The following is an 11,005-nucleotide window of genomic DNA, read 5'->3' as shown; positions in this document are numbered from 1 at the left end:
AAAAACCGCGCCTGTGTTCGTCAAGGAATGCCGACGCTTATTTCAAAGCATGTCTAACATGTAAGCACGTGCATGCGTTATGTTGCATGCTGACTTCAGTCCTGATCGGTAAAAGTTGTGTGCGCTTGGTGCCAGCTGCCGTATGATGTACAGCCTTTATCAAAGGTTTAAGCCCAGGGGGTCAACTTCTGAGCGATACTATGTGGTCGTAATGCATTCCCAGGTTTCCATACTTGCTGAAGCCAAGATATTTCGTCCTACACTCTCCAATGGCTAGGACTTGACGATTATTACAAAGTCATATTATATGGCCTAAAAGCAAACACTCTGGGCTGTAAACTTTTGATAAAGGCTGTACATGCATCGAGGCTAGTTATGTGAGCGATTCATTGCGATGTGCTATTTGAAAATTCGTCACCTTGTTCGGCATGTTGCCGCTGGTTGATGTGAGTGGCAATATTCACAGCAAGCCAACCACGCGAAAGCGACAGGCTTATATAATTACGTGTGCACCGCATTCATGAAAGAATGAATCCTATCGATTGTATATATGCCGCTCAGATCAACCGGCGCTAATATCCCAAAAATAAAAATTATCAAATAGCATATCGCCATAAGTATACACACTGCCAATAAGTGCATGTTGCACCTTAATTGCGACAGCGGGCGACAAATGCACTTGATCATGACTGAAGTATGTAATCAGCATGCATCACAAGCAAAGGTGTGTTTCTTCACAGACGTGAAGTACGCTTATAATCGCTCCCTTGACGAACTCGCATTCTCGTTGACAAGCGGAATAACTCTGGTCTTTTCTCAATTTATTACAAAGCACAACCCACATGAAACGCGGCTGGTTAATGGCAAAACATTGTTGCCATGTGCTATTTTAAAATTCCTTAGTCATTCGGGACGTTGGCTTCAGTTGACGCGTGTTGTACACAACGTATACGGCAACTTGTTGGCGACATTAAGACTAGCAGGCGGCCTGGCCTGCACTCTACCATTTGTTTAGGAAGCAGACGGTGCCGATGCTGCGTGCACTTGCACTGATTTTTCAAGGGCGGAAGCTAAGCTATATCCGCCCCGAGTTCGTGTTCCAAATAATTCACAGGACCACCTGCGTCTCCTTACGTCCGATAATTTTAAAGCATTTGTACCTGCAATTGGTTGTTTGGTGACCTGCTATTTCTTCTGCTAATGCTTACGCTTGAGCATGGGCTTCGCCAGTGCATATGCCTTACCAATCCTTCGAACATCGCAAACATCTCCAAGTAATTCTTCATAAATACTTTTTCAAGGAGGGAAGCTAAACTATATCCGCCATGATCAAGTTCGTGTTTTAAGGAATTCCCAGGGCTACTTGAGCCTCCTTACGGGAGATAATGTGAAAGCATTTGTGCCTGCGATTGGCTGTCTGGTGGCCTGTTGTTGCTTCTGCTAATGCTTACGTTTGAGCACGGGGCTTCGCCCCAACTCTGGTTCAACTGCATCATGTATCCCTTGTACTATTGTTAATTAGTATGGGTAGATAGACTGACTAATTTTAATTTTTAATTAACATAATTCAATCATATCTAATTAGCGTATATTATTGAAACATTATTTATTAGTATTTATTGTTTAGTCAACTAATGAGTGTTGCTAATTAGTGTGCCGTGTATAATTACAATGGTCATAATTACTCATGTATGCCTCGTTACATATCTTGAAGATACGTTTTTAAGACTAGGCAATTCACTAGACGCGGTTTTACTCAACTTACGTCGAAGCGTCGTGGCGGAGAAATGTTGTGTACAGGTGCGGATATAAACGGAGCATGCTATTTTGTTCTAATTGCAATAACGTATTTCCTGCTGTAAATATTGAAACCACACTCGTCCTTGAGAAAACGCACTAGCGCCGCTTTCCAGCTTCCACATACCACAGCTGCCAGTTTCAATCAGGCAACGCGTGAAAAATAGTTGAAGCCAACGACGTGCTCCGTTTACTTTTGCTCGCCCCAGTACATTGTAATAAATACCATGTTGAAGAAAGAACGTCGTGGCGGAGTGGCACAGCAGCCGTCTCGCACACCGTTGGCCTCGAGTTAGAATCCCACACAGTCCATGCTTTTCTTTCGTATTTTAATTCTATAATCAGTTAGGTGGACACTTTCTGCTCATGCATTCGGTTCACAGATCACGCTGATCATGAGGCGAGAAATGATTTCGATTTAAAATTTGCAACGCTCAGTTTCTAATGGAACGCGACCTGGATTCAATAAAACATTCTTAGCAGTCCCACAGCTTCAAAGACTGCCTTGGTCAGTGGCTTGACGGCCGCTGCAAAACTTAACTATTCATGTAGAAGCGGTGAGTAACTACTACGACAGGTGGTCCGTATCTTGTTCCGGTGAGGGAGCGTTTTTAACGAGACAGCACCTGGTCAAGAAAATCTCGTGGCGTTGGCAGTGATGTGAGTGCAAAATCAAGGGGTGGCAATACATGGCCGGCAGTGATTCGTCGATGGGGGATGTGATGTCGCATAACGATCGAGACCATGCGACATGAGAGCCTAATTGGCAGGAGCTGCCAATTGCACAGGCACATTCGTATACGGTCTAATTAAAGCGGGGCTTTATATCTATGTCGGCTGGCCTTGCACGTAATGTGATAGCTAATGGAGGCACAAATAATTAATATTAGTGATTAAGCGGGCAGCAACGTGCATGTACGCAAAGGACAATCCGCAAGGGGTGCCGGCAAACCTATTTTTTTTTTTTCGCTCAGCGAGATTTTCTTATGCGGTGAGGTATTCGGTAGATTAGGGAAGCAATTGTTTTTACCCAGCCCCTGCATTAATCACTGATGTCGGATAGCAACGCGGGAACGTTAATTTTCGTTGCTTAACTGCGCGCTGCCAGGATATTATGAGATGTTCCTTTCCGATATGCATATTTTGTTAGTAACTCTCGTTGTGACTGTTATAACTATACGCCATACCGAAATCCTTCAAGCGCACAAAGGAGACCTTCCTGACGCCGTCTGTAGGCGCTTCATGCCTAACAACCTATAGCATTTTTTTTAACGTTCGCCTTTCCCTATGAACTGTATATTTGTGCACCCACGCAAGCTTGGCTGTTCCGTGAGGAAAACAGGTTTCAACGTCGGCGTCCTCCAGCCACAATACACACAGTTGTCCTTCAATCTGCGAAGAATATAGCTTTGGTATTTATTTCTTCAAGACCGCGTGCTCCCGGAAAACATGTGATTACGGTACGTGAGCAATAATTTTCCTACATACGATTGGCGAAACAGAAGCAGGAGTAAGTACTTGTTAAGCTTTTAATATAAGGAATATAAGTATAGGTTAGTAAACGCCGATGGCTCTGAATATACACAAAACACAACCTAAGTCTTTAGACCAAAAACGGTCCGACATGCTGGGAAAAGTGGTCACCACATTGTGCAGAGAGTACTCAGTCAGTGTGTGACGTTCCTTAGGTTCAAGCGCGCAAAAGAACTTTATATGACTAGGTGGTACAGAATTGACTGAAAAAAAAAAAAATGGGGACTGAGTTGTGATGACTAAGTGAAGTCTGATGCGAGTAATAGCGTGCCGCCTGGATGACAAAAACCAGACGAACTCTCTGTAGCTTGAAAGAGACGATGCCACTATACTACACGTTAGATACGTCTAGTAACGCCACAGGAGAACTACCCCTACATACATTCTTCCTAACAAGCATGCAGAAATAAAAGAACATGTTTTCGAGCGTTACGTGTGAACAACTGCAGCAGCACTGCATTCAATGAAACGCATTACCTTGTTTGACCAGATTTGCGATGCATAAGTGAATGCTTTTCGTACTAACGTAGTTTATATGCGATTGAAACACTCGAAACAAATACTATTCGTAGGACGCACAGCACTGAATTGCAAGCAACGATTAGCCGATGCGTTTGATCTGAAACTACCATAATAACTCGCCTTTATAGTTCGTGCGCCGCCTAACATCTTGTGCCATACCATATACTAGTGTTCATGTGCACGACCGTTTCCTTCTTGATTCTGCATATAAATGGGGCAAGCAACTGGACTGAATCATTTTTCCCAGCAGCACTATAGCCTGATGCATATATTCCCCAAAACGTTATACGCTGCGACGGAAGTCCGCAAGACACTTGATGTCAAGCACTTTTGGAAAGTGAAAATAATATATTGTAGGCGCTATAATGTAATCGTGTCTTGATGGAGAGGGTGAAGAAAAATGTAGCAAACAGTGCACAGAGGTACAAAAAAAAGGGGGGGGGGGGGGACCGCGAAGCGCAAACCTTACTTTGATTACCAACGTGCGATTTCGCTTAAGTGAAACATAAGGGCAAGAAAACCTCCTTCTTGTGTAGCTTTGGTTCTACATTTACTTGAAGATGTAAATTGCATGATTAAAATTACACAATCTAAGAACAGTTGACACTATTATAAAAATAGTTCCTTTCTTAACATAAAGTGGTAGTGTGCATTGATTACTGTTACACAAACAATGCACGGGTCTTCTTTTCAATGAACCTAACTATTTATAAAGTTGTTTTGCGTCTCGATCCCAAGCACGACAGTACGAGGTCTCATTCCACCAGCGCAGAATATTCGGGTACACAGATATTTCACGGAAGCTGTCACTGTGCAGTTTGGCGCATAATTTGCAGAATGTGTAGTACACCCAAGGTTTGACGTCGTACTTGCCTTTCCACCTAAAGAAAGTTTTGTACAGCTCAAAGTCTTTTGCGACTTTCTTGAGGTAGTCAGCTAGGTCTTTGGGCGTCTTGAACTTCAGCGCATCGATGTAAGAGCCTGGGGGCGCCATTGTTTCGTAGTCTGCGCCACCAAACGTGACCGGAATGATGTCATAAAGCAAAGCCATGTACAGCTTTTCCGTGACGTAGTCTTGGCAGGCTGTGTTTTCGAATGACAAGAGGAAGAAGTATTCGCGCTCGAACTTCCGGTAGCACGAAAGACGCACATCACGGGAACACGAGAGGTTGCCGCACTTGCCGTACACGTCTACTTGGACATGTCGGCGTAGGTCGTCGACGAAATCTTCGCGTTTGCCGAATGTTTCGCAGTGGCTCACGGCCCATACTGCCATCACCTTCTTGCGTTTCCACGTCGATTTGAGGTCCCGCATGGAGTAAGACGCTGGTCGCTTGCGCCGCGTCACTTCGGCGTAGGCGTCCAGAACATCTGAGTCACGCCTATAGGTCATGGTCCAGTTGAAGGCGTTCTCCATAAGGACCAGGGGCGACAGGTCGCAACTGGTTGGTGCCTCGAGGGACCAAAGCACCCATTTCTGGCCCGGGGCCCTTTTACTGGGCAAGTCGGAGGCGTTCAGGTCGCAGGCGTAGAAGACGACGGCGTCGCTGACGGACAATGTGCGCCGGTCATTGGCGATGTAACAGCGGTCGGCGCAACCACCGATTGGCTGCCAGTAGCGCACCTCCGCGGTACCGTGCTTGCTCAGGCCCGAGTACCAGTCACCGAAAACGGTCGTCCAGAACAGTATCCGGGGCTTGTCGGGTCGGCCGAAGATGTCAGTCCGTCCGTAGAACGGAGTCCAACTGCGATTTCTTGGTAGAAAGACAAAACAAGATGGAAGGTAAACAATGCAGTACAGTATAATTTTCGTGGTTTAAAGCACCAGAATATGTGATCGACCCCCAAGGATATGAGGGGCCAACACAAGATACCACGTAACTGCTTCAGTGACAAAATATCGGGCTGCATTAAGATGGGTAGTTTAGAATCATCACGCTGCTAGAATTGCCAGGGTGGTTGCGACGTGAAAAATAGTCTTCGTACGGCACATTTAGTCTGACGCGGAGTGTAACCATAAACGCTGGCTCACGGGTATTTAAGAAACGAGTGCCACGACAACGCTTTATTTCTATGCAGTTTGTGCATGTGTATGCATACATGCTTCCGTGCATTTTTAGAATGTATCTGTATACATACATGCAGGACAGGAGTGAGACAAAACATCAGCACAGCTATCGCACGCTTATGCCAATGTCAGCGATGTGAAAATTTGCACCTATGGCGCGTACAAATTTAGAAGGAAATAGTTGCCTGGCGAGAAGGACGACAAAACAGAAATTAAGAGACGCCCTTGTATGTCTATACTTTTTTTCGTCTGTACGTCTCAAGAAAAGAAATTCAATCCTTGACAATAACAATTTCCATAGGTCATCAGTAAATAGGTGACAAAGTAACGCGCAATAACTATTGAGTTAATGCGCATTTCTTCTTTTTTGTTTCTCGTTCAGTTCCTCACGATAGATGTTCCTTCTTGTATCTTCATGTTCGATTTTTTTACTACCCTCCTATGTAATACCCTCATGACGAGGGTGTTAAGTGGTATCTTGAAATAAAAAATAAAATAAAATGAATGAGAGACAGTTTGCAGTGATACCTATGAGCGTGAGTGATTGGACTCAGGTCCTCGCAAGACAATACAAAAGGGGCTAACAAATATTTGCTTTGGCATTTTTGATCTCTACTTTCTCGATAGAGTTTTCCTGACTAAATGAACCAATAAAAATAAATAATAGATACACAATCAATCAAGTAATATATTCCCCTCAACTCAGCATATAACAAAACAATGATGACAAGAAGGCGGCATCATCTTTGCTAGGCACCACCTCTTCCCCAGCGTGTGTATGTGCCATGTTATAACGCGGCATACCGCGGCATACTGCTTGAAGGCGCTGCAAAGTCTCTTCGTCCGTCACCTGTGGACAGTGATTTAAAATTCAAAGTGACCTGACGGCACGTTCTCGGAGGTGTTTCCCGAAAGAAGTCTCGCAAGGCACTCAACAAACGAACGCACGAATGCAGTCCGCCTGCAACGCTGATGTAGTCGGAGCCCCGGAGGTACGAGGACAGGTAGTCGTGGGTGACGGGAAGACAGCTGTAGGCCAGCAAAGAGAAGGCGGACAGCGAGAGCAGGGTTGCTACTGCCGCTCGGCGCCTCCTGGGCACGCTCATCAAATGCTATCGGTGGGTCCCTGCGAATAGCACACAACAAACTGGTTAGAGACGCGGCCAAAGGGGAAAGTTATCTCCAGTCACAAATGGGGGCTCAGGAAGAAGAAAAAAAAAAAGGATACAGAGCTTGGAAATAACAGTGTTTTTCCGGGTTTTTTCCCGAGGCATGGAAAGTTGGAAACAAAGAACGTACGTACATGGCTCTCGTATCCCTTAGTCACATACTAATCAATTACATTGCTGAACAATGGACATTCAATGGCTGTGGCTAGTTGTTTCAAAAGAAAAGAAACACTCGAAAAACGTGCGGTTCGTTATTATTGCGACGAAGTTGTAAATAACCGAGAATTTAGCCATTACATCGTGATTACTTCTCAAACAGTAAGACAGGTTTAAACGATTGCGGCCTTGAAGCATTTGCCTTGTGTATTCTTGTATTATGCCTTAGTTCGGTTTCTGCTCTGAGCTGCAGCCAAATCAATCTAAGCTCTACGTCGTTATGCTCTACATAAAACGAGCGTACACGTGGTGAAAATTGCCAAAATGGATTTTTATTTCAGCTGATATTTTGTATGCACCTCTTAATCATGCATAAAAGATTGCTTCCTTTACTTGGGAAGTTTATTAGTGAAACTGACTCATTATGGTGACGCGTGTATTTCTTCTTTTCTTGCCGATAAAAGCTGTTTTGGGCGGGGGTGATCTTGTGATTTAGAACGCAGTAGCCTATTGGTACCGGCAAACTACTACTTCTACTTTGTGTGTGTGTGTGTGTTTTTTTTTTTTTTTTTGCAAAGTATTCGCAAGCACTCAATTCTGGATCAGGTTTTAGAGACACATTTGTCCGAAATTGTGAAACTGAATAAAAAAGACTCCCGAAGAAAAACAAAAATCTTGATTTATTAAGTCAATATAGGCTGTGACATTAGCCCTTAAATGAATGTCTCTAATCTATGCATTCGTAAGGGAATGTGATTTTTCTCGCCCTACAAGGTAAAATGCACACTTCTGCAGACCTGAAGCAATACCTTCTACGGTAGGCAGTTTTTCCCCACAAGGAAAGTGTCTTTTAATTTCCTCCGTGCTGCTTGTTGTTAGACTTCCTGAAAAAAGTTAAGGCGGTAACAGTGACCACGATGAAAGCAAACGCCTCGACCCATGCCTGTATATGCTCTTATAATTGTCCACAGCTTGTCGTGTTCTTTAGTTGCAAGGTGTTACTTTCTTTGTTCGTTTTTCATTAAATGTTCTTTGAGCTTAATTTTACAACTTTAATGCACTAAAATTGCCTAGCCATCGATTGTCGATTGTTTAGCTATTTTCCTCCGCTGAAACCCGCGCTCTCTGAACAGAACTCGCAGCATTTTTTTTTTTTTTGTTGTTGTTCCTGTGTGAAAAAAAAACGAAGCACTCAATGACTCAAACCGTGCGCGAAAAACTTATCTGCGTTTTGGAATTGCAGCCTAAAAATAATGGGCACAGTGTGGATTTATATTTGATACGCTCATACTTGCTATTATCGTAATAAACGGTTTTCTTCAGCAGCTGATTCTGCTTCGAGATGAGTAGCACACTTCGCCTCAGCCTTGTTATACCTCCTCTCAACGTTTATCGACATTGATGGCTCGAGGTTCAATCGACAGCGCGCTAGTTTGCTATCGAAAAATTTAGATTTGATTCCTCTTCCACTTGCAGTGGGTTATTTCGCTTTATTTCTTTGTCGCCTTTAGCTCTCGACGAACTGTCACAGCGCGATTCTGCGACACCTAAGCTTCGCGAGTTTGGTTGAAACTTGTCTGGCTCTGCGTACAGGCATTCCAAGCTTAAAAGTTAACAGTCTGAATTAACCGAGAGCCGTGTTAGAACTAGGCTTTTTCAATGGGGTATGAAATCAATTATACAGTCGCTCGAAATAAATCTTCAGAAGCTGCGAATTAACCGCGAGTTTGAATTATCTGGGTTCTCATGGTGGAACATTACTGATTAATTCAAATGTGGCCAGCAATTTTGATGCAGGCATGGTAATGTATCATTTAGCTGCTGTAGATGTGCTGCAGGGCAAATTTTGCATAGTAATACACGCTTGGAGAATTTTCAGGGGGCCGATACGGGGGTAGTAGGGTGTGGGGGATAGGGTGCGTATAATGACGCGGAGCTTACTTCGAAAGCTCAGGTGCCATTCATTGTCCATGTGTCGCCTTGTTCTTGTGATGTGGCCAGACAATGTTCGTATTCAGCTGAAATGTATTTTCCCGTTTGCATTAGTAACGTGGCGTTCAGTACCATAAATGTCACCAGAGGGGGCTCGTAATTCTCGTTTTCGTTTGCGCGTTATATTTCTACTAGTTCGTGGTTGATGACGGGACAGCCAAAATGGATATATAATTATAGTCTAGGCATCCCTTGCAGAAGGTACCGCTTAAAGCAGACGCTGCGACAAGAAGAAGGGTATCGAACCGCATGACATTGGATGAGTAAACTACTATTTGCGAGCAGTCTCCCACTGAAGGAGCCATCACCTTCAGGGTTTTAAGAAATAATTGTAATTTCAAGCGATCATTTTTAAATGTACCGAATGTTGAGGCACTTCAGACCTATTTTTTATTAACAGCGCGGATTGATTCGATGTCATTAGATTGTAACTGGAATCAGGAATTTTGTCACGGGTGGGCGAGAACATCATCAAAAGGCAGATTCCTGAGCGCAAGTAAAGGCCTGAACATAAGCAATGAGCGCCAAAACCAAGCAGGGATTGTAAGCGGCATCGCGGCTAAACAACGCCACCGAACACGCTATGGTATAAAGGGTGAGAAAAGTAAAAACTGTCAGTAGCTTTCGCTCAGGTAGTTTGATCATCACACGAGCGGGTCTGCAAAACGCGCGTACGTGGTTGACATCGCTGCGGAAACACTCACCGCTTGCGAAATGAGGCGAGCGCATGGAGGAAATCACCGAAGAGCACTGCACGTGTGACACAGAATGGGAAGTGGGCCGGCGCTATGGATGAGGAAGAACAATAGCCCACATCTCTGGCGCAGGACCAATGATTCAAAACGCCCCTCGGTTCAGCACCACGCGACGCTACAGCTCGGCCCTACTTGTAGAACGGCGTCAATATGCTCTCGCTCCTTCGGATCGCTTGCATTATGGCGACTTGTGCGTTTGTGGCAAGGCATTCTTCCAGCCATATCCTCGCCATGCGGTGTAAGGGCCTGTGCCAGTCAGAGACATGCAGCTCTGTGTGTTCGGGTGTACCCAAATGCAAAGTGCTACTTAATTTATACACGCTTAATTTTTTAAATAATTTACGGCGACAATTTCTTTGCTAAGTCGAGCTGCACCAAAGACATTGAGAATGGCGCCTTATCAGGTGGTGTCACACGCTTGTCTGACCGCCTTCTGAGTGCGGAATCACAGGCGAGCGCGAGCCATAGGGAAGGAAATTGCCCATCCGTTTCCCTGGTGGTATAGAAATTTGCTTAGCCGTTTATTCCTACATTTGTGAAGGTAAGAAGCCAGCCAACACCTGCATTTTCTGTACGGAATAAGCGCTCGTAGCTGCAAAAGAGCACCTTGCTCGCGGAATCCTTGTTCTCTCTCTCTCTCTGCCACACACACACACACACACACACACACACACACACACACACACACACACACACACACACACACACACACACACACACACACACACACACACACACACACACACACACACACACACACACACACACACACACACACACACACACACACGCACGCACGCACGCACGCACACACACACACACACACACACACACACGCACGCACGCACGCACGCACGCACACACAGCAACTTCTTTTGAAAGTTTTGCGAATTAGGCAGATGGATGAGTATAATGATTTGATAGGCATACAGGTCAGCCGGAAAAATTTAGTTTTCTAGAAAACTGAGCTCCCCCAAAGAATTCGCAAACCTCTATGATGACATGATGGCAGC

At 44.7% G+C, this 11,005-nt stretch overlaps 1 protein-coding gene across 2 annotated transcripts in view; it reads right to left on the bottom strand.

Annotated features, from left to right (window-relative positions):
* Positions 1–1,843: 1,843 nt before the first annotated feature.
* Positions 1,844–11,005, bottom strand: part of LOC146201946 (alpha-(1,3)-fucosyltransferase C-like) — a 33,261-nt gene continuing 24,099 nt past the window's right edge. Inside the window, exons 2-3 of one of the 2 annotated variants that reach the window (XM_084587868.1) lie at positions 6,869–7,046; positions 1,844–5,606 (exon numbers count right to left, since the gene is read on the bottom strand). In XM_084587868.1, coding sequence (XP_084443994.1) covers positions 4,556–5,606; positions 6,869–7,026 — 1,209 coding nt within the window. In that variant the 5' untranslated portion in view covers positions 7,027–7,046 and the 3' untranslated portion in view covers positions 1,844–4,555. The remainder of the gene's footprint in view (positions 5,607–6,868; positions 7,047–11,005) is intronic. The other variant, XM_084587867.1, reaches the window with a different exon arrangement.

This window comes from Amblyomma maculatum, chromosome 1 (genome assembly GCF_055883805.1).
Source record: "Amblyomma maculatum isolate TAMU_Amacu chromosome 1, ASM5588380v1, whole genome shotgun sequence".
Taxonomy (NCBI): Eukaryota; Metazoa; Arthropoda; class Arachnida; order Ixodida; family Ixodidae; genus Amblyomma; species Amblyomma maculatum.
The sequence above is the reverse complement of the archived record's forward strand: the minus strand, read 5'-3'. Positions and strand labels throughout refer to the sequence as shown.